The sequence below is a fragment of the Asterias amurensis genome, chromosome 2 (genome assembly GCF_032118995.1).
Source record: "Asterias amurensis chromosome 2, ASM3211899v1".
NCBI classification, from domain to species: Eukaryota; Metazoa; Echinodermata; class Asteroidea; order Forcipulatida; family Asteriidae; genus Asterias; species Asterias amurensis.
The window spans coordinates 23,476,897-23,500,908 of record NC_092649.1 but is presented as its reverse complement, the minus strand read 5'-3'; the positions used below and the strand labels follow the sequence as shown (position 1 = coordinate 23,500,908).

The following is a 24,012-nucleotide window of genomic DNA, read 5'->3' as shown; positions in this document are numbered from 1 at the left end:
TAGCGCCACTCAAATCCCATTTGGTTTTTGCTTTTTATGTGTTGCTGAGAATCTATATAATCATAAAACGCAGACAACTTAATGGGATCATATTGGCGCGTGGATTTCTAGACGACGCAAAATCGCCCGAAATAGGCAGTAGTGTAGTTTCATATGACCTTTGACCTTTGTTATATTGGCGGGGCCAACATGATCCCAATTATTTTTCAATTGATATCTGTTTAGGAACACTCAACTTAACCAAATACAAGAAAACATTGATGGGATCTTGTTGGCACAGATACTTACAGTGATGAAAAAAGTGAATGTTGTGCCAATTTAGGCCAAAATGTGTGGAATGACAATACTTTAGAAAATTTTCAAAAAATCTTTTGACATGCAAGTTGCAGAGATCCCAAGATTCTTTTTTCATTTGTCATTAGATGAAAACTGTTCCAATACCCAGTTGCCATAAAAACAATTTTTTGTTGTTGGCGCGCGAAGTTATGGAGTGCGAAAACGCAATATATTGGTAAAATTTGAACTTTGACCTCTATTATCTCTCTGCGCCAACGAGATCCCACTCACTTTGCACTTAAATTTGTTTTAGGGATGCAAGCTCTTTCATTTGAACTTGTTCAATTTATGGGATCTTATAGGCGCGCTGAGTTATGAGGCGTTGAAAATGGCACGAGGGCACTGTTCGTCAAAGGTTCAGGTGCGCGTAACATGATGCGCCAACGAGATCCCAAATTTTTTTTTATACTTTTGTTATAAGCCCAACTGGAGGTTTCAAAAAATGTTTTACTTTTTCTGGGATGACCTTGGCGCACGTTTTTGTGTTTACAGGGAATGTACTATTCGTTTCTTGAGGGCTTTTTGGCCCAAACTTTGATAACTGGTAACTCCAAAACCGAAAGCGTCAGCAAACTAAAATTTTGGATTTATTCGTTTGGTATGATGGTGTATCACTCTAATTTTTTGGAAGAAGATCTGCGAACCCATGAATCACACCCCCCCCCCTAATTTGGTACATTCTTACAGGCAGGGACTCTTAAACCAACATTATCAATCTTTATCCTGGATGCAAATTTAACATCTTAAAAAAAAAATAGGAATGGTAGTTTTACATCGATCATTACTAAATTTTACCAAAGCAACAGCTGTTACTGCAGTGCTCAGAACTATAATACAGTCTTTATTGCAATTTGTATGGGACCCATACAAATTGCAATAACATAAAAATGCTTTGCATATTTAATAGATGTTAAATTTGCATCGGGGATAAAGAATATTAATTTTGGTTTTTTACCCATACACCGATGTGTGTTAGTACTGTGTACTCAGTTTTGCATATTGTTTAGCTCCTGGTTATTGTGTATGAAGTAAATTAAATCAATTTGATTTCTCAATAATAAGCGTAGATTCCGAAGATTACCCATGCATGCATATTTTCAGTAATTTTTACGAACAGCCACAAATCCCCATCAGCCAAAAATGTATGTTTGGAGAAACCATTTTTAAAGTTTAGAAGGTAAATTTGTAAATAACATGGTACATGGAGACAATTCACGGTTTAATTTTTTTAAATTTTACAGTGACAGCTATTTGATCCTGTTAACGTAAACCTTGAAGATGCTATGTCAGATTTTTGGCATTTCATGGAAATATATTTCAAGAGAAATCTTTCACCACTACCTTTTGTAAACCCTGTAAGTTATTTGTTAATCTGTGCACTTTTTTTTTTTTCTGAACCGAAAGGGTCCAATGGCTTTAATGTTTTGGGCCAAAAATCTGACATAGCATCTTTGACATTTAAAAGTAACTTTTATCATCTTGTTGTTGATTTTTTGAGGAACATTACATAATATTGGTATGAACAAAACTTGTCTAAGATTACTGATTTACATCAAACTTACTAGGTCTATTGATTGACACTGACAGTAGAAAACATCCCTTTAAATGTTTCTGTCTGAAATGTCATATTTTATGAGAGGTTTATAAAACCAATTTCCTGTTTTGAGTTTATTGCACAGTGAGCGAAAATGTGTTATAAATTTTCACTATTTTCTCATGACCCAGGTGGCTGTTTGGTCTTTAGCCTATACAGGTTTGTTTATGTACATTGTAAATGGTGGATTATATAAAGTGCTTACAATGCCAGGCGTGCCAGCAACTGTTGTGTTAGCACAAGCCAATAATGTAATGTTGCTTTAAACATAACTTTTACATATTGTATTTGTGTAGTGTGATGAATTGGTTAGAGGGCTAATTATTAAGTTGTTTGCTTGTGGGACAGCCGTGTATTGGACCATTGTCCCTCTGTAATTTTCCTCAAATATAAAGAGAGTTTGATCAAAGGGTGTACAGAGGCACTGAACAATATTGGCAATTACGCAAAATAATTTTTAGCATAAAAAGACCTACTTCGCAATAGAGAGCTGTTGGCAGTATGAAACATTGTGAAGTAACATATATAGTTTGTTTAGAAAAAGGTGATTTGTCATTCAAACAATAAAATACTCCAGCCTATGCATCTGAAAGCACACACATTTATGCAACAAGGGTGTTTCGATCACCAATTGAGTCCAAATTTTCACAGGTTTGTTTTTTGATGTATGCGTTAGGATACACCAAGTGAGAATACTGGTCTTTGTCGGTTACCAAACATGTCAAGTACCTTTAAATGCTTTATACAGTGTGTATGATTCTTTGAGTCTATTTTATAATTCTAGTAGGAGTAGGATTCTACATGTACTTTATAAAACAGTATTCACATCTCTGGCAAAAATGATAGCATTCTTTAAAGTTCAATGTCTGATCATCTTCCAATATTTGCTATGAAGGGAATATTTAACATTCATTCAATTAGCACATTCTGTTTCAACTTTGATCTTGCATTGCATCTTTATTGCTGTTCGCTATTTTAATTTCAGTTTAAGTTTCACATTGTTTAAATTTTATTTTATCTATCATATAGTGTGATTGCAGAAAACAAATCACATACGTTTTATGCATTATGCCTACTCCTGTTAAAGCCATTGGACCCTTTCGGTAAATAGTGTTGCCCAAGGCCCACACTTTGTGTACCATAACTTCCATATCAAATAACAAACCTGTGAAAATTTAGACTCAATCAGTCATCGGAGTCGAGAGAAAACAACGGAAAAACCCACCCTTGTTTACGCGCGTTTCGCCGTGTCATGACATGTGTTTTAAAATAAATCCGTAATTCTCGTCAACGAGAATTTATATTGTTTTGCTATTTTCTCAAAAAGTTACGCATTTCATGGAATAATATTTCAAGAGAAGTCTTTCACCATTGCCTTCTGTAAACCCTGTAAGTTATTTGTAAATCTGTGAACTTTTATTTTTTTCTGAACCGAAAGGGTCCAATGGCTTTAAAAGCCTGGGCGACTTGAGTGACTAGGGTCGACACTCAGGATAACCGCTACTCAACTACTAGGTTAATCATGTTGCCTTGAACAACACTGACATCAGTGACACAATATATCAATCCTTTCAGCAGTAATTTTAGTATATTGTGCCTGCGGCCAACAAATGCTGCATTGCATCTTGGGAATTAAAAATTACTTGCAACTACATGTAGTTTAAATTTGCAACTGTTTGTGGTGCGACTAGTCAATAGTAAATGTCACTAGTTGCCCAGGCTTACCCCTGTTGTTAATACCTATGTTAAGTTGTTGCCTTTTTTAAAGTTTAATTTCTACATTATATTACCAACTAAAATCTTTTATTAAAGGCACTGGACACTACTGGTAATTACTCAAAATAATTGTTGGGCCTACTCTTCTAAAAAAAAAACTCAAAAAGGAAGAGTTGTTTAGAAATGTTGTCCAAGATTTTGGCAGGTTCTCGGCAAACCTGAACTCCCTCCCATTTTGTTTTGTCACTTTTTCAAAATATAATAAGTGATATCAACTTTCAAGACTCAATATTGACAGCACATTATTTACCTTGAAGATAGTCATTTGACCTACATGTAGCAATGAATTGTTTTTGACTTTTCAGGAAAAGTATATTTGACTTTTCCTGAAATTCATGTTATGTTACCACTTTTGTGTCTCCCTCTCTCTCAGAGATAGGTAGTCTTTGTGCAGGAAAAATCCTCATCTTAACTATCAGCACAAACACAATATTTGTACCCAATGGAGATACTGGCCGTGGGAGACAGAGAAATACTTTAGGCCAGAAGCCTTTTTCAGTTGAAGCCCATTGATCAAATGAGCCAATACTTTCACAGAATTGTTACTTTGTGCATGTTGGGATACACCAAGTAAGAAACTGGGCTCTGACAAATACCAAATGTGTTCAGTGCCTTTAAGTAAAATAGGGAAAAAATAGAGAAACCTAAAACAACATGTCATTTCTCTCAGTGGCCCATAAACTACCAATCACATAAAATGCCTTCTACAAATTGTATTTCTTATTACAGTAGTTGGAACCGATATCACAAAAGATGTCTGTTTCAAAATTTGTTGTTCATTGGTACTTTGAGCCGTCACTGAAATCATAGTAATTTAATTTTTTGTCATGATTGGTAATAAATATAAAACAATTATGTAAGTCGCCAGACACTAGAGGCCTGAAGGCCACTTCAAGGTGTGAGCAACAATTTTCTTTTTCAGAGGCCGTTGCCACCTACTCCTAGGGCTGAAACAGGGTTAACCCCTTTTAAACTCCATACGGATGTAGGCTTGGGTATCATCAGCACTACATGTACCTCCCCAATTTTACGTAGCAATAAAAGACATTTTAAAGTGCATAATAATGCAAAAAGCCTCTCTAAGTTCATAGCTAGAACATTAAAGTGTATGTGTGATTCTTCTATATGTATATTAGATATCAATCTGCTTCCAAACAAGAAGTATAAATAGTTAAAAGTATACATTATTCCCATTTTTGCCTGCTTGTGATTTATGTATCTAGTAACTATGTGTCATACAATGTAGTTACAATTCAGCTGTAATTTTGTGAAAACTTAACCTTTAATCTATTGATCTATCTATCTATCTTTCTTTCTTTGAACCTGTTGATCAATGGAGCCAACCAGCTAGCCACAGCGCTTTTCTCGAAATAGATAATAGTTTAAAACTGACATTGGCTCTAACACCTGCGCTTAACGGGAAGTAAAAGTCAAATGGGGTCACACTCTGTGTAGCTTTTGTTTAAAAGTATGCAAAGCCCATTCGATGATTTATAGATTGTTCAAATCCTTTATGTGGTTTATGTGTTACGTTTTTAAAAATTATATTAAACTTTAATTAATGTATCGCAGTACATTATGTAGGATTTAAATTGACCAAGACATCACCCAAAATATTCAACATGGTGTTGGAAGAGGTTTTCAAGAACACTTTACTGGATGAAAAGGAAGGCGCACATTATCGATGGAGAAATGTTATTAGATCTCTGCTTTACATTTCTTAATATAGAGACAGAATTTATAGCACAGAAACAAAAGAGAACTTTACCCTTAGAACTTAATTATATGGACAACAAGAATCATGGATTGGCAACCAAGGACAGGGAAAGGGAGAAGAGGTACAAGTAGACAAAGAAGAAGATCATCATACGGAAAAATGACATCATGCAGGGAGCAGAACTGCAAGTAATAGAAATGAATGGCATTTATGGAATGAAGACCTGTGTGGATAATGCTAATTGCGTGTGCGCTTCCAGTGTACAGTGTGGGCGGGGGTGCTATGTGCATTTCTGGTGACTTAAACATCATGGAAGATGATGGTATTGTTCTTATTTAGTTCCATGGTCAATTTGATGAGTGCATGCTGGTTGTTTAGGTGTTGGAGGAACTGATGATCAAGTGTTGTCTTGACAAAACTGACATGAATGTTGAACTTGTGTTGGTGATATGGTGCTGTGTGAGGCCAATTGGGTGGAGGATCTTGGTGAGATGTCTGGCCATGTTGTAGGTTGGTGAACCCCTGGACACCACTATGTCGTGGAGGGGAGCATCAAGATTGTCTATCTTGGGTTGTCTGAGGAAACGAGGGCAGGGGATTCAGAGAGCTCTAGAATGCAAATTAAAATAACGTTATAAATTGGTGTGCTAATGGCTTGAAACAAATGGAGCTGCTATGTGATCTAGTGCATTCAATATCCGGAATGGGGTTTCTTGTAGGTGTCTGTCCCTATACACAACTCTAACCCTCATCCTAACCCTCATCCTAACCCTAACCCTAGTTCTACCCGGGAGTTCTATCACCTTAACCCCTCACCTTTAACCCTTAATGTCACCCTAAACCCTCACTCATGGCAGCACTTACCAACACAAACGACTAGGCCTACAACTGACCTTTGCAGACACTAACCTTCACTTTAGACACCAACTGACACTTACAGATACCTACCAAAGAAACCCCATTCCAGATAATAAATGAAAGATCACATACCAGTGTTGGGTGTTGGGTGCAGCGCGATGAGGCAGCTTTTGCTATTGCTCTCCTGCAAATGTCTCTGTCTTCTCTGTTTTCGTACTACATTGGTTGTCTACATATCTGCATGTCGTTTTCAAGGTGTTTGAAGTTTGACTTGCCTGTGGACAGGCAGGTAATTAATGTTCAAAAATCAACAGAGAAAGATGGAAGAAACATGTCAAAGAAAGCCGAGCATGCCCGATCGATGAAGATGATGAATATCTGTAGCAACTGTAAAGCTAATGTCTTGAAATAACAGTTAAATGTAATAATTAGCTTAGCTTAAACTAATTAGTTAACTTTCTTAATATTGATATAAAAAATGTCTTGATGAGAACCTCATCAACTACTTATAGTAAGCTTACAAGGTATATGCATGTAAATACGTGTATGTTATAAATCTTGTCTGAAGTATAATCCCATGTGACCTTTACTTCTGGCCAAAACTGGGAGTTCAAATTTCAGAATTCAAAAGTTCATGTCTCATGAACCAAACTAAATTCATTTGGGGACGTTAAATAAATGCAAGAACATTGAGATAGGTATTGTGAAATGGGCGCTATAAAAGTTTTATTATGAACTTTATTTATTTAATATTACAAAAATCTGGAGAGCCATAACAGTCCCAATTGGAAGCACCATATGTTGTATTGAATAGGTTCACTGCGCTCCTTTTCTATTTCCTCTTCTACTTCCCCTTCTCTCTTTTCAAGGAACACCTTGCCAGTTTAGTTTTAGCTTTTGTTTAGTGTATATATTAGGAGGCGCCTGGACCCCGGAATGGTCAACACTTCATTGATGTCAGTTGGAGTATATACACACAGATCTCCTGCTGGCGGGAAAGGCGTATCCCCACACCCGCGGTATGGGTACTGGCCTGGTGTTCTACATTACTCTTTCTGTTGTCTTCCTCAACCCTCTCACATGTATAGGTTATATTTTGTTGAGACTAATCCAACAAAGAATGCCACAGTGGACAGTTCCATTTGTGGACTTGTACAGATTTTAGTTGTACTGATGGTTTAGTGGGAATATGATGCTGTCGTATGCTATGTAGATCTCAATTTAAAGTCTGTAAGCCAGTTTACGGCTAGATCCTCAGCAAGGTGAAGGGCTGAGTTAGTGTAAAACAAGGTAGAAACAGACATGTAAAAAATATCCTTACATATTTTTGTAAATTAAGATAAATGTCAGTAGATTTGAACATTTTTAAGTTTCCAATGATGCCCAGAGTGTTTAAAGCCATATGACAATTTAGGAAGAGAAAAAAAAAAAATGCACAGATTTACAAATAACTTACAGGGTTCACAGATGGTAAAAGACTTCTCTTGAAATATTACTCCATGAAATGCTTCTTGATTATGTTTTAGTTAAATAGTTTTCTCAATAATAAGTGTACATTCACAAGATAACTGATATGCAAACATATTCATATGCTAATTTACTGGTCAGCATTCATTTGGTGTACGATCTTCTAAGAGAACAACATGCAGACCAAGAGAGGCCATCAGCAAAGCTTCATACTACAGAGTCTGTAGCACATTCAAATACATGTTCTGTCTCTTTCAACTCGGGAGAACTGGTATCTTCATCAAAATATTATAGTGTGACGACTTGTTCAATGTTTCCGGCTTAATTGTTAAAGGCACTGGACACATTTGGTAATTGTCAAAGACCAGTATTCTCACTTGGTGTATCCCAATATACATGTATGCTTAAAACAACAATCAGTGAAGGTTTGGGCTCAATTGGTCATCAAAGATACATAAGAAAATAATGGAGCCATTCCCCAAAATGTTTGTTACTATCAACAGCTATCCAATGCTCATTAACAAGTCAGCTTTGTGCTAACAATTGATTTGAGTAATTACCAATAGTGTCCAGTGCCTTTAAGGTTCGTGTTTGTAGTTCTGTTTATTGCTACAGTTTAAACTCTGTTTTGTTTAAATTTGCACTGTAATTTTGTTTAATCAAGGGAGGTTTCCAATATAGAGGACAATAATAATGTCCATATCCTACCACCACTTTTCCATTCATTATGAAATAATTTTAAATTGAACTTACTCAAATGAGATACTCCTTGAGGTACACATAAGTTAAAAAGTGGTGGCAGGTTTTTGGAAATTATTCCATATCAGTGTAAAGTGCAAATGTTTCCTTATTTTTACCTAATTTTGTGTACTTTGTCAAACATAATTGAGTACATGGCCAGTTTGCTCAGTTTACAATTAAACTATGCCTTTCTCTTTAGTTGCGTAGTCAACCGTAGTCTTAAGTTGTGCCGTTAGCCACATAAAAGTATCACTCTTTGGTTGCCATATCAACCACAGAACTGTCTCACTCTTTGGTTATGTGGTCAACCATAGAAATGTATCGCTCTTTGGTTGCACCCTCAACTACAGAAATTTATTTCTCTTTGGCTGCGCTGACAACCACAGAAATGTCTTGCTCTTTGGTTGCCCTGTCAACCATAGAAATTTCCACTCTTTGGTTGCGGCATCAACCACAGAAAAGTCGTGCTCTTTGGTTGCCCTGTCAATCAGAGAAATGTCTCACTCTATGGTTGCGGCATCAACCACAGAAATGTCTCGCTCTCTGGTTGCCCCGTCAACCACGTAAATGTTTTGCTATTTGGTTGCCTTGTCAACCACATATATTTCTATCTCTTTGGTTGCGCTGTCAACCACATAAATGTGTTGCTCTTTGGTTGCGCCGTCAACCACATAAATGTATTGCTCTTTGGTTGCGCTGTCAACCACATAAATGTATTGCTCTTTGGTTGCGCCGTCAACCACATAAATGTATTGCTCTTTGGTTGCGCCGCCAACCACATAAATGTAATGCTCTTTGGTTGCGCCGTCAACCACATAAATGTATTGCTCTTTAGTTCACCGTCAACCACATGAATGTCTTGCTCTTTGGTTGCGCCATCAACCACATTTTGCTCTTTGGTTGTTATGTCAACCACAGAAATGTCTTGCTCTTTGGTTGTTATGTCAACCACATAAATGTGTTGCTCTTATGTTGCGCCGTCAACCACATATTGCTCTTTGGTTAATTGTCATTTCAACCACAGAAATTTTCGTCTGTTCGGTTGTGCCAGCAACCACAGGAATGTATCACTCTTTGGTTGCCCTGTCAACCAAGGAAATGCCTTTGTCTTTGGTTGCGTAGTCAACCACAGAAGTTTCTATATCTTCAGTTGTGCCGTCAGCCACATAAATTTATCACTCTTTGGTTGCCATATCAACCAGAGAAATGTCTTCCTCTTTGGTTGCGTCATCAACCACAGAAATGTCTCTCTCTTTGGTTGCGTCATCAACCACAGAAATGTTTCACTCTTTGGTTGCGTCATTAACCACAGGGATGTATCGCTCTTTGGTTGCGTCATCAACCATTGAATGTCTTGTTCTCTGGTTGCGCCATCAACCACGTAAATGTTTCACTATTTGGTTGCGTCATCACCCACAGAAATTTCTATCTCTTTGGTTGTGCCATCAACCACAGAAATGTATTGCTTTTTGGTTGCCCTATCAACCACAGAAATGTCTCACTCTTTGTTTGCGCTGACAACCACAGAAATGTCTCACTCTTTGGCTACACGGTCAACCATAGAAATGTCTCACTCTTTGGTTGCGTCATCAACCACAGAACTGTTTCGCTCTTTGGTTGTGCTGTCAACCACAGAAATGTATTGCTCTTTGGTTGCCATGTCAACCACAGAAACATCTTTCTCGTTGGTTGTGCTGTCAACCACAGAAATGTCTCACTCTTTGGTTGCCCTTTCAACCACAGAAATTTCTACCCCTTTGGTTGCCCTGTCAACCACAGAAACGTCTCACTCAATTGTTGCTCTGTCAAACAGAGACATTTCATTCTCTTTGTTTGCGCTGACAACCACATAAATTTCTATCTTTTTAAATTTGGTTGCACTGCCAACCACAGAAATATCTATCTCTTTGGTTGTGCCATCAACCACAGCAATTTTTAGCAAAACTCTGGCGGTTTTGGTCAAGTGGATGATGTGACACGTTTGAGACATTTTGCAAAGCTCATGCAACATTCAGGGGTTCTGAATATTATCTGTATGGCAGGACACAAGTCTTTTGGGGCTTGATTTTTGGGCTTGATGTTATTCTTACATTGTTGGTTACAACAAAGGGTCTGAGTAGTGGGTTTATGTAGTTGAAGCCATTTTGATTTCAAGCTATAATTTTTCTTTGTCACTACTTTTTGTCTACTTTCTTTTTCTAGTTTAAAGACACTGGACACCTTTGGTAATTGTCAAAGACCAGTCTTTTCACTTGGTGTATCTCAACGTATGCAGAAAATAACAAACCTGTGAAAATTTAAAGATAATAATGGAAGAAAACCACCCTTGTCACACAAATTTGTGTGTTAACAGATGCTTGATTTTGGGACCTTTTATTCTGAGGTCTCGAAATCAAATTCAAATATTTTAGTGGAAAATTACTTCTTTCTTGAAAACTATGTACTTCAGAGAGGCCATTTCTCACAATGTTTAATACCATCAACAACTCTCCATTGCTAATTACCAAGTAAGTTTTTATGTTCACAATTATATTGAGTAGTCACCAATAGTATCCAGTGTGTTTAAACAATTATTTTGTTTACTTTGTTTAGGCTTTTACTGTGTTTTTCTTTGTTGTATTTAAGGTTTTGAAAAGATTCATTGTATGGTTTAGGTAACTGTTCATATTGGTCTAAAGATGTTTTTTATTCTGTTTTACCTTGTAAGTTCCGTCAGTCAGATTTGTGAATAAACTCCAGCAACTAAGGGAACACACAGTAACGTTTAACTTCTGAGTCCCTGCAATAAAATAAGTATTTGACCCACTGCATCATTGTCATTTAAGGCTGCTGATTGCAGCATTTGCCATTATGGGAGTAAAATTGCCTTAGAGCATAGGGTTGCCCAGGTGGTATACCCCCAAGGGAGCTGAGACAGATTAAAAGAGTGTTATGGCCAAATGACCAATGCAATAATGTAAAGCGCATTGAGACGGTTATTGTAAAATTTGCATTATATAAGAACTAGTTATTACTACAAATATTATTATAATAATAATAATAATAATAATAAGACATTTGTAAAGCGCCTATAGCAAAAGCCTCTAAGCGCATTAAAGAAACAATAAAATAAACAGTTAGAGAAAGATACAAATAGGCAAACTACAAAAAAGAAGCTTTATTATGACATCATGTGGTTTGGGTCAATAAGTTATTTTATCATGTGTTGTACTCTTTGTTTATTTTACTTATCAAATAATAAACCTCAAGGTAAACAGACTGGGCATTTTTTTCTTTGCTCAATCCCAATATTCTTTTTTTACTTATAGGAATCCTTGGGAAGATGACACTCTGAGATGTGCAGGAAGATGTGTTGGGAGGCAGCCCACCAGCAAGGCCTCCCCTGAAACGGCTGCTGAAGAGACTCGAGTACATAAAGTGCCATAGAAGCTTTACTGTAGTGAAATATTTGCCATCATCCTGCAATACACACATGGTAAGTTGCAGTCAAGTTTGTTGTTATTCTATCTTTAAATAAATTAGCTAATGACAGGGCTCAATTTTATGGCTCTGCTTACCGTAAGATAGAATTGAGGTTACGGAAGCGGGGAATAATGTGCTTACGGCAAGCGTATTTCACGGGTTAGCGGTGAATTTTGGCTTCTGCGTGTGCGTACTCCCTGTTACTAGGCATTCTACACTTGCAAGGCTAGCGGCGGTTGCTCGTAAGCAGGGAATCGTAATCGTAAGGGCAGAATTTTGCAGTTAGCAGAGCCATGAACTTGGGCCCAGTACCGCTAACAAAAAGGTTTTACTGAACTCCCGTATTTGAGATTTGCATCCAGAGTTATAACAGTTTTCATTTTATCAATATAAACCACAAGGGAAACTGACTGGGTAAATTTGTAAATGATTTTTGGGGTTGAACAAAGAATTGACTAGAGTGGGATTCGAACCAACGACCTCCGGATTAACGTGCCGGCGCTCTACCAACTGAGCTACCAACTGAGCCCTATATTGGCGGTGTCCTGATTTTGTCAATATCTTTGTTCGGGGGTGCCAGTCAGAAGCCATACAACCGTATTTTGATGGTGTTTATATAAAACCTTTGATCAAAGTTCGTTGCATCAGAACAACAATGTCAAATCTGCCCGAGATCCTGCAAATATTACGAAAGTGCCCCATGCGAAAGCTGTGCAATTTTGTCCATACATTCTCGTTATTTTAACCATGTCTGAAGATGTATACAAAGTAAAATCTTATTCAAACTAGCTAATGTTGGCCATACAAACGCCCGGAACAACTCAGAGTATCAATTTCTTTAATGGTCACAGTTGACCATATTCTTTGAACAGGGAAATCTATTGTGCTGCCTGCACAGGCTAGGCAGGCAACTATACCGTGCTTTGCTTTGAATCCCTCATAAAAATATATGGAGGGTACTGGAAATCATGCTTTAAATCTCCCTTTTTCAGGGGGATATTGTGTAATTCCGAATTCCAGACCTTTTGTGTTTAATTTACAAATGATCGAGCAGGTTGCCATCACTGTATTTGGCTCAATGAGAGGTTGTCCGAATGGTAGATTATTAATATTTGATTATCATTCTTAGCCTTGGCCAAGAATTTACGATAAAGAGTGAACTCATGTCTATTTTTACAAACACAAAATAGAAGTAAGTTTATTATGTTGCCGTAATAAAGCTGAGGGGGGTGGAAAGTCTTGATTACCTACAGAGGTGATGTAATCAATAATTATTTCTACTACTTAATTGTTATTCTTTGATTTTTGTTTATCTTGCAGTACTTTGATAACATCTTCTCCACGTTGGGAGAGATTGAAAGAGAACAGGTGATGAGGAGGGTAACTCCAAGAGTGTGCCCCATTAGAATGTGAGCATGAGGGGACCATGGACACATGTTTGCCAGACTGCAACACTGTATTAATGAAACTCAATGCATGCATCAAGGACATTCACCAAAGAGCCACTGCAAACAAGATGATGCTAAATGCTGCAAAGCATTGGTTCTTCATTTTACATCAAGATTTTCACTACAGCCACTTCCAGTCATTTCCATCATGGTTGCGGTGATGTGAAACCACACTCAACGAATACCAGAAATCTCTGTGCAGTCATGGATGGACATCTACATCAGTCATTGAAGAGCAGCACATAGGGTGGTGACATGGGCCTTCAGTGATACGTCATCCAAAGATGTTTCAAATACACCTGGAAATTGTTTGGTTTTCCCTGGCTGTCTTGAACTAACATGATCTGCCATTTTGTTGAAGCAGTAGTTTGACTCCCCAAAATGACAGACCATCATAGTTCGAAAAGTATTTGGAAAACCTCACAGTTTTAAAGTACATTAGTTTAATTATCCACTACTGTAAATGCTTTTCTGTCCAACCTGGTTCACGTCATAACAAACACTTTTTATTAGCCCAAAACGCCCAAAAGCAATATGTGTCTCTAAAAAATGTTGATGAAATAAATGAAATCATTGATTGTGATTGCAATTATTGAAGCTTGAGACTCGAAAACCACAAGAAGGTTTGACAAGAATATGAGTACTGAGCCTGACAATTTAATGTTGCCTAATGTCTAAAGGGATACGTCGCTTTTGGGTTGGGTGTTTTTAGCTTTAGAAAGTGCTTGCTATGAAATAGATGACGTTGGAAATATGTTTTAAAATTAGAAAATAATTATCCACAAAAATCAACCTGGAAAGTGTTTGTTTTTTCTTTTGTTACCCTCCTGAACTATAACACAACCTGCCATTTTTGTTGAAGCAAATTTATGACTCCTCAAAATGGCAGACTATTTTCACAGTAAGTATTATGGAATTTTTGACTTCACAAAACCACACAGTTTTGAGGCACCTTAGTGTTGATAATTACACGCAAATCTAAAAGCAATGTGTCTCTTGAAGAAGGTTTTGATGACCATGTGATTGAAATTGTTGAAATTTGAGATGGGATGAATTTTCAATCAGGTTTGATAAAAAGTACAGAGTCTGACTTTTTTACTGTTGAATTATCCCACATGCCTATTAAAGGGGACACGTCGCTTTCAGTTGGGTGTTACTGTTTTGGGCTTTAGAAAGTGCTTGCTGTGAAAAGAATGTGGTTGAAAATTTGTAAAAATAAAAAATGAAATAATGATTCACACAGATAAACATGGACCTGGAAATTGTTTGGTTTTCTTTCTATACTCTCTTGAAGTAACACAGTCTGTCATTTTGTTGAAGCAAAATATGGACTCCTAAAAATGGCGGACTATTTTAGTTCACAAAGTAACTGGAATTTTTGACTCCACAAACAAAACACAAAAGGAAAACCACACAGTTTTGAAGCACTTTTTAGTGTTGATAATTATACTATACTTCCAAAACAGGTTTCCAAACAGGGCCCTATTTCATGAAGCTGTTAGGCAGAAAACACTTCTAGACAAATTTATTTGCTATGTTATTTTGGGTGGAAACCTATTTCTGTTAAGCAATACTTTTCTGTGCTGAGCTAATTGTTTTGCTTTATAGGCTTTATTAAATTGGGCCCAGATTCATATCACACATGTGGGCAGTTCCACACAAATGGAATTAAGACAGGCATCTTTTTTGTTTGTTATTCCACAATCCTCATCTGCTTCTGAATGTACACAGGAAAAAAAAAAACATGACAACATACTTCATTTTGTTACCATTATCCAAACTTTCCCTTTCTATTTGTGCCCATTATAGTGTGGATATTGCCCATATGTACCCTAACATATGCTTTGATAGTCCAAAGCGTCAAATCTAAAAGCAGAAGGTGTTGATGACAATGTGATCGCAATTGTTGAAATTTGAGATGGGATGAATTTTCAACAAGGTTTGATAATAAGTACTGAGCCTGACTTTTTATTGTCGAATTACCTCAAATGCTTAAAGGGACATGTTGCATTTGGGTTTGGTGTTTTGTGCTTTAGGAAGTTCTTGCTATGAAAAGAACAGCCCTACGAGGTTGGAAAGATTTTTCAAAAAAAAAAAAAAAAAAAATGACCCACACATAAATATACCTGAAAATTGTTTGGTTTTCTTGTTATGCCCTCTTGAACTAACACAGTCTGCCATTTTGTTGAAGCAAATTCTGGATTCCTCAAATTAGCAGACATTTTTGTTCACAAAGTAAATGGAAATTTTTGCAGTTTTGAGGCAAATAGTATGAATGATAATTTAAAAACATGTTTCCCAACCAGATTCGCGTCCACAAACAAGTATCCACTATAGAAACAGTTAGTTTTACGATAAAAAAAAGAAGTTACATCTGTAAATCAGTAATTACTATTAAAATAAGCCTACTAATATTATTTGTAAAAAAAACATTAAGTATTTGTTTGGTAAATTGAGCGACATTAATAAAATTATTTACAAAAAATTTGGACTTTGTGCATGGAGTTTCTTATTATTGAAGACGTTTTTCCTCAAGCAGACTTTACTTTATATTATTTCTAATACAATAATTAAGCCATTACATAAAGAATCCTTACTTATTTTCTGGGGGTGACTTCGCTAGGGGGGGCAATGGCTGGGGGCGACATTGTCAGTTAGGCTCTTTTTATTCTTTCCAATACAATAATTGAATTCGCAAAAGCCATTATGCTACCGTAAGAATCCTTACTTATTTCTGGGGGGACTTTGCTAGGGGGGGTTGGGGGGGGGGGGGCGACTTTGCCTGGGGGCGACATTGTCTGTGGGCGATATTGTCAGGTGGGCGACTTTGCCTGATGGGGGCGACATTGTCAGGGGGCAACTTTGCCAGGGGCGACATTGTCAGGGGGCAACTTTGTAACGACCCGGATTGAATGTCATTGATAGAGGTCAATTGGTGCATGAGGAATCATCCAACTCAAAGAATTCATTCATGGTATTTATTACAGTCATATCATATCTTCCAGTTTTTATAGCCACAGATCTTTTTCTTACGCCGCACCGTTTCTTTGGAATAGTCTTCCTGTGCATATTCGCCAAGCTAATACTTTACAATGTTTTAAGTCCTTGTTTAAAACTCATTTGTTTAAAGCTTTTTTGTAGTTTGCCTATTTGTATCTTTCTCTAATTGTTTATTTTATTGTTTCTTTAATGCGCTTAGAGGCTTTTGCATTAGGCGCTTTACAAATGTCTTATTACAATTACTATTACTATTACTATTACTATTACTATTACTATTACTATTACTATTACTATTACTATTACTATTACTATTACTATTACTAACGCTGTCAGTGTCGCTGTCGGTGTCGGTGTCGCTGTCGGTGTCGGTGTCGCTGTCGCTGTCGGTGTCGCTGTCGGTGTCGCTGTCGCTGTCGCTGTCGCTGTCGCTGTCGTTGTCGTTGTTATTATTATTATATGGAAAGGGTCAATCGAGTATACAAATGTTTTTTAGATTCTCAAGGTTAGGTTTCTATTCACCTCTACGCAAACCATGTCCATAAAATGAATAGTTTCAGAGATAATTGACCTTAAAGATTGCTATTTACCACCTAATTTAAATATGCAAATTATGTCACAAGTATGGCTTGAAACTTTTGTCTGATTTTGGTTATGTCATCAATAACCACCCATGCAATTAAAAAGAATCAACAATAAAACAAACTTCTGCAATTTGTAGACATGAACAAAATGTCTAAATCTGGTCCTCATTAGACGGTTTCATCGTTTTTTGGCCCCCACCCCTCCCCCCCCCCCCCCCCCCACGGCGCGTTAGAATACTTTACACTTTTTTCCCCAGTTATTGCGGCGCCGCGCCGGTATAGAGTGCCAAATGTGTAGTGGTAGACTGGTTCCATGTCTTATCCGTCCACACGTAAGAGAGATAGTCATGCTGGCTGGAAACCAAAGATTGTTAAGTGCCGAACCTTCGGCGCCCCATATGAATCTTTGCCAGAAAACACATGCGTTTCACACGCGATCAATTGATGTCGCTGTGTTTTCAACCTTGTACAAAACGAGGATCAAAGTTCGTATAGCGGCGCGCTATACGATCGAGGGATCGACTTGACTGAGAGCTTACAAAATAGTTACATAACATTCTTCAGAACTAGCTTTGCAACGGCGGGTACCACCATCATGGGAGATTCCACACATGCAAGCGCTTATTCGTTTTTATAAAGAGTGAGCTAAGACTTTAACTAGAGTGTTGTTACTGATTGCTATGTTTATATTTGTAATACCTTACCTGTACTACCACACACTACTTGTACTTAGTTCAGAATTGAAGATGAAGGAAGTCGCCGGTGAGCATGGTGAGTAGTTTATATCGTATTCGTAGCGTCGTACGTAATCGACCTTCATATGTTTTCGAAACCCAACTTTGATTTCCGTTTACCGAGATATTGTGCAAGCTGCACCGGTGTGACAGAAGCTATGCAGTTTACTCACGGTCTGTATTTTCATCAGGCTTAATCTTGCAGAAAAAAACCCATTCAGTTTTTGATTGTGAACAATTTCCCTGTTATTAGGCAGTGTCATCAAGTTGATTTCACGTGTACCAAAAAGAAAACACACACACACACAGCCCCGAAAAAAAGAACGAAATGTATTAAATCATAACTCACATTTTGTACAACTCACAACTATGAGACTTAAAAGCAGGCAGAAATATTCTCTCCTCATGCTGACATTTCAAAAATGTTTGAAATCGGATGAATAATTTCAGAGATATTGTAAAAAATAGAGAGCAACAACGGAAACCGGATGCTTGGCCTCGCATGCAGCGCCCATTCGTTTGAGCATGACATCACCTTTGAACCCCGTGGACAACAGATTGCGGAAATCTTCGGAAAGCGCCCAAGAAGCCCAAAGACGTTTTTTTTGCGATGAGGGAGAACATTTTACACAAAATGAGATAACGATTACATCATCGTGTAGCCGATAAAATTCCGCACATGGTACATCTATCTAGTCGCATAGCTTGTCGGCGTTTTCCGTTTTTGAATCAAGATTTCTTCCAGAGATAATTATCAAAATTGAATGCGACTTTGTCAGTGCTAATTCCCATACTTTTAAGATTAACTTGTGAAAATTTGGTGTAATTTGATTATGTATTCTTCTACCTCAGAGAGGTTTTGGAGTAACTATAGAATACAGGTACACTCGGAGCTCTATCTGCGCCTCCGCGGAGGCGGAGTCGCGGTCACGTACGTTTTAAGTAACTTGGTCGGAGCATGGAGGAAGAAAATGGCTCTTTACTACTTGATTGTATTGAGTGCGATTGATGAATACAGCAGATAAAATGTTAGGGTCGTAGGGAGTCAAAGTGTGACGTGAGTGGTGAGGTAGGTGAAGCAGTCGATAGAGAGCGTTTTAGGAAGACGTGCACTTGATGCAATCGTGAAGACGGGGAAGCTGGAAGCGTGGAGGCGCGGAGTCGCGGTGTTGACAATGGCCGATAGAGGGCGTCTTTAGGAAGACGAGCATATGATGCAATCGTGAAGACGGGGAAGGTGGAGGCGCGGAGTCGCGGTGTTGGCAATGACCGATAGAGGGCGTTTTTAGGAAGACGGGCATTTGATGCAATCGTGAAGACGGGGAAGGTGGAGGCGCGGAGACGCGGTGTGGACAATGGCCGATAGAGGGTGTCTTTAGGAAGACGAGCATATGATGCAATCGTGAAGAAGGGGAAGGTGGAGGCGCGGAGGCGCGGTCGGGCTTTCTTTCCCTTTTTTAAACAATCCTCTAATGGGGTCAAGTGTATGAGGGCAATATTAATAATTGTACGGAATTCGGGCTTTCTTTCCCTTTTTTAAATAATCCTCTATTGGGGTCAAGTGCATTAGGGCAATGTTAATAATTGTACAGAATTCGGGCTTTCTTTCCCTTTTTTAAATAATCATCTAATGGGGTCAAGTGTATTGGGGCAATGTTAATAATTGTACGGAATTCAGGCTTTCCATTTCCCTTTTGTTTAAACCCTCTAATAAGGTCAAATGTATGAGGGCAATATTAATTATTGTACGGAATTCGGGCTTTCTTTCCCTTTTTTAAATAATCCTCTATTGGGGTCAAGTGTATTAGGGCAATATTAATTATTGTACGGAATTCGGGCTTTCTTTCCCTTTTTTAAATAATCCTCTAATGTATTAGGATTCGGCCTTTAATTTTTTCCCTTTTGGAAATAATCCTCTTTTGGGGTAATATGTAGTACGGCAATATTAATAGTTATTAATTATTTGTACGGAGTTCCCATAATTATTTAAATAATCATCTAATGGTCTTGTGAGTTATCGTATAAAATAAATTGACATCACAGCGCAGTTGTGTATTTTCGAGCCTAATGAGGGCGCTGTTGTGCATCTTTCAGAGTGCCCCCTAGGTTGCCAAATATTTATAGTTAAGCAACAGAGCGCGACCTCAACTCCAGTGTACTGTGTACGTATGAACGTCACTGCGACTCCGTCTCCGCGGAGGCGCAGTGGAAGCTTAGAAGTGTACCTGCATTCTATAGTTGTGCCGAGGTTTTGTTCAACCATTTCCTGCAAGGTTGTCCTAAATACGCATGAATATACACGTATGTTGCACAGTCTGCAAAACCTCCCCATTGGTAGAGGGCGCTCGTCATATAGTGCGCCCTCTTTTGCCATAGGCTATGCGTTAAACTTGGCCGTGGCCGATATGAAGAAAAACATAACAATTGAACTTGAACACAGGTACGTTTTTGCACAATCCACGCTCATTAAAAACGGTATATCTCTGCAACCAAACATCTGATTTCAAAATTTTAAATTGATTTTTACTCCTTATAATACACCTTAACAGACCACATCTTGTCAGAGAAAAAATCACCTGCATTTAATTTCACTGAAACTGCCTACTGTTATCCTATACTGAAAACACATGTATAACACCAGTACTTCTAAAAACTATAAAAACATAAGGCTCACAGGGGAGCCTTATAGTTTCTAGAAGTATGACACCAAGATAATATTCGAGTTACGTCAAGAAACGATGATTCCAAGAATCCAAAATAGTTCAATAGCTGTATAGTGTATCTGATCTATAGTCTTTATAGACCATACTGTATTGGAATTTGAAACCAGCCAACTCGCCCCACAGCAAAATCAGCATTACAAAGACCGCGTACGAACATTGTTATTCCCATTAATAATTTTTTCAGCGAATTAAACGGCTAAAATTGTCCAAATTTTGTGACTTTTCTCTCGACGGTACTTCCAGACATGTTCAGGGGTAATATTTGAGCTTTTGATGGTTCCCATCTCTTTCGTGCGTTAATCACATTACTGATCTTTGAGACCAGTGACTCTTTTAAATAATGATCTGTTCAGCGCCTTCACTGGGGTCAAGGAGGAAATGATTGGACGATAGCTGTTCCTTGTGTATTAAAACGCGCCCATGAGCTCGGCATCAGTTTATACGCGCGCACATGTTACACACGCGCACTCAAAATTAATACATTTTTAGTACACGTAAGTGCGGGAAGTTCCAATGAAACTCACAGGGATATAAATAAGCGTGCGATACAGTGCAACACGCAAGGTTTACACAATGTATGCTGATTTAGTGGCCACTTGATCACTATTTCTAAAAGCCGCTCTTTATACCACCGTACCACTCCCACACGTGACCGGGTTTTGACCAATCAGATACTTGAAACCGTCCAAGGTATTTATTAATACAATTTACAACAATGCATCGTTACGCATGGTCTGGCCTCTGCCGTGGCACGCAATCCATTCTACTGCATGGTCAATCTAAAGCCCACAGCAAGCAATGCATATGTTCACACACTGCGTGCAGTCATTAATAGCCGTGTGTACGGTCAACAAATCTGGAACAGTGGAACGCACCCCAGGGCGCAGGCGAGTTGTGTGCTAAACCAAGTTATTATACAGCCTTGAAATGAGGTCATGCTCTCACAGACCATTATAAGGCGGCAAAGCATCAGGAGTTGATTAAGTTGAGGAAAACTAACTATTGTTTTCCCAGGTATTATGGGGGGGGGGGGAAATAATAATTTATGCAAATTTCATAATTACCTGGGAAACAATAGTTAATTTTCCTCAACTTAATCAACTCCCGATGCTTTGCCACCTTAGAATTACGGTGCATACATAGGCAAGGTGTTTTTCCATGTTATTTTAGTTGTATAAAACACTTCACTTTGTCTTTGTCATACATGCTAAGATTGATCCTAAGAGCATAAAAAACCTCAACACTTTTTAGGGTACCATTGTGGGTCTCGAAAAGTTTCCTTTTTTTTTTTTCATCGGGCAGTTGCTTGCCTGGTTACAGAGCACACATGGTTCTATTATATCTATGGTTTATTTGCAATTTTTGAGGTATGGCCCGGGCCCCGCCACTTTTTCACTCATTTTTACAAAATGGGATATCTCATTGATTGAGGTAAATTAGATACTTTCATTCTTTCACATCGAATGAAAAAGTGGTTGAAACGTTTCCCAAAGTCGCCCCCCGTCTGGAAAACTTTGACTCCATTTCGGACGGAAAGTAAAAGCCCCTGCTCTGTCACACCCAGCGTGTGTGCACCCACTCGCATTCATGAATAGAATCCCGGACACTTCGTCATCTCGCAAACTCGGCCACTTGCCAACTCGGCATTCACTCGGCACCAAGAATGTCAGCACCAAACAAAATGGGAACCAGCTTTTTATAGTGTAACAAACTCGACACTAAGCAATATCACCTCAAAGAGTCAGGTGGTTAAAAATAAAGTACAGTACCTGTCTTACATGATATAAAATGGTTTGAATAGTTTTAGTAGCTTCGTAAACGCTGTTAATGGCAAAATCACGGGTTATGGGAGTTCAAGCAATTAGTTTGGGCCCCCAGCAATTTTCTTTTTTTTTTGGGGGGGCAACTTTGTGAGGGCGACTTTGTAAGTGAGTGGGGTGACTTTGCTGGGGGGGGGGGGTGACTTTGTAGTGGGCTACTTTGCTGGGGGGGGGCGACTTTGCTGGGGGGGGGGGAAATTGACTGGTATTCGCTGTAGTCCTAATTCGCTGTACCCATGCTGTATCCATATGTTATGATTGTAGAGCGTCCTGTTTTCTTTCAAGGTCATTAGGTGTGTCCCTAAATGGAGGCAAGTCTCTCTGTGCGCGATATTAACAGTCCCAACATACATACATAAAATGTTTGTGGTTTGACTTGCCAAGCAAAGAGTCTCCTCTCTCATGACCAAAACTAAGAAAGGACGTCAGGCTCCACATGGTAGGCCCATCAATCTTTTTTTTTTTTCCAATTCAAAGAAAAATTATATTAATACCTCAAAAACAGGTCAGTTGAGGAGTATCCTCCCCTGTCCTGTTTCAAGGTAATATGCCTTTTCTTACAAAATTTTGGAAAAAATTGTTTTCAGTAGGATCTAACAGGAAAATTGTACACAATCAAAACCTTAGTAGACTTGCGGGTACAACCATGGCTTAATTTGGGCCTCCATTTTTTACTTTTGTTTTTAAACTCTACCCCCAGACGTTGCTGCGTGACGTGTCCTGGAATGTCTAATCTTTTCCACAGTAGTAGTTTGGTTTACTTTTAATGTGCATGGTGTGTGTCTCTACAAGTTAACATAGTACCATTAATTCCTCCTGTGTTTGTTAACATTTACAGATTGTGAATCAGAAGACTGTTATCAGGAGAATACTGTACAAACTCCACCACAGAGCAGGAGAATCACAAGAAATCAGAGCAAATTATTGCAGTCATCAGCCAGTGGCAAGTTGGACTGTCACTTGCTTACAGGAGAAAACTCAAAAGGTTTTGGAGAGTCAGCAAAAAAAGGGGGAAATCGTCCTCATGCACAATCAAAAACATTGAACTCCAATGATTCCAAAAACACAAAAGAAAGAAAGAGGACTAAAACAGTTTATGCACACCAGCCTGCTAAAAAATTAATGAGAAAAAATGAACCAATAAATGTTGCCTTGTGTATGGAAACCTGCAGTGAAACATTATTGAACGAAGTTGACAAGCAAAATGTTGATGAAAAGAATGATCCATTGGTTCAAGACTGTGATGTAAGAGAAAGTGGTCATAATCGTGCACGCCAAAGTAAAACTTCCAGAATGTGTCAAAGTAGTACAAGAACAGTCTCGACAAATCAATCATGTGCAAGTACACACTGTGTGCGTAAGACTGATATTAAAGAGGATGCTGTTTGTGATGAAAGTCTGAACTCCAGACAATTTGGATTTTCTTCAATAGGAAAAGAAAGTTCCACTTTGCCAGGTTCACTGCTGGCACGTAATGCTGAAACACCTAACAATCAAAGTGTTCAGTGCATAAGTAACAAGCTTTCACTGAAAATGAAGTCAAAGATTCAGAATTCTGCTGGTGTCCTTGACTCCCAAAACAGTAATACGAGTGCCAATTTAACAAATTTTGTTTGTAAAAATACATACACAAATCAGACACAAATGGAAAAAGATGAGGAGTCAACAAGTGATGGTGAATCGGAGGAATGGGAAGAGGTGGAGGGTAGGTAACATTTTACACTTAAAAGTATACTTGGTTGCAAAATGTAGCCA

General features: G+C 38.2%; 2 protein-coding genes and 1 long non-coding RNA gene across 4 annotated transcripts in view; 2 read left to right on the top strand and 1 right to left on the bottom strand.

Moving 5' to 3' along the window:
* LOC139954246 (uncharacterized) overlaps positions 1–15,477 on the top strand; it is a 29,438-nt gene extending 13,961 nt beyond the window's left edge. The window contains exons 2-3 of the long non-coding RNA XR_011788077.1: positions 11,798–11,964; positions 13,272–15,477. This is a non-coding gene — a long non-coding RNA (uncharacterized lncRNA). The remainder of the gene's footprint in view (positions 1–11,797; positions 11,965–13,271) is intronic.
* LOC139954245 (U6 snRNA-associated Sm-like protein LSm3) overlaps positions 1–24,012 on the bottom strand; it is a 514,674-nt gene that overhangs the window by 45,571 nt on the left and 445,091 nt on the right. The window lies entirely within an intron of this gene.
* The window catches only part of LOC139954235 (DNA repair protein complementing XP-C cells homolog), a 37,851-nt gene continuing 31,373 nt past the window's right edge, over positions 17,535–24,012 (top strand). The window contains exons 1-2 of one of the 2 annotated variants that reach the window (XR_011788076.1): positions 17,535–17,751; positions 23,096–23,962. Coding sequence is in view for 1 of the 2 variants with exons in the window: in XM_071953954.1 (XP_071810055.1) it covers positions 17,661–17,751; positions 23,096–23,962 (958 nt within the window). In the remaining variant the exon portion in view is untranslated. The remainder of the gene's footprint in view (positions 17,752–23,095; positions 23,963–24,012) is intronic. The other variant, XM_071953954.1, reaches the window with a different exon arrangement.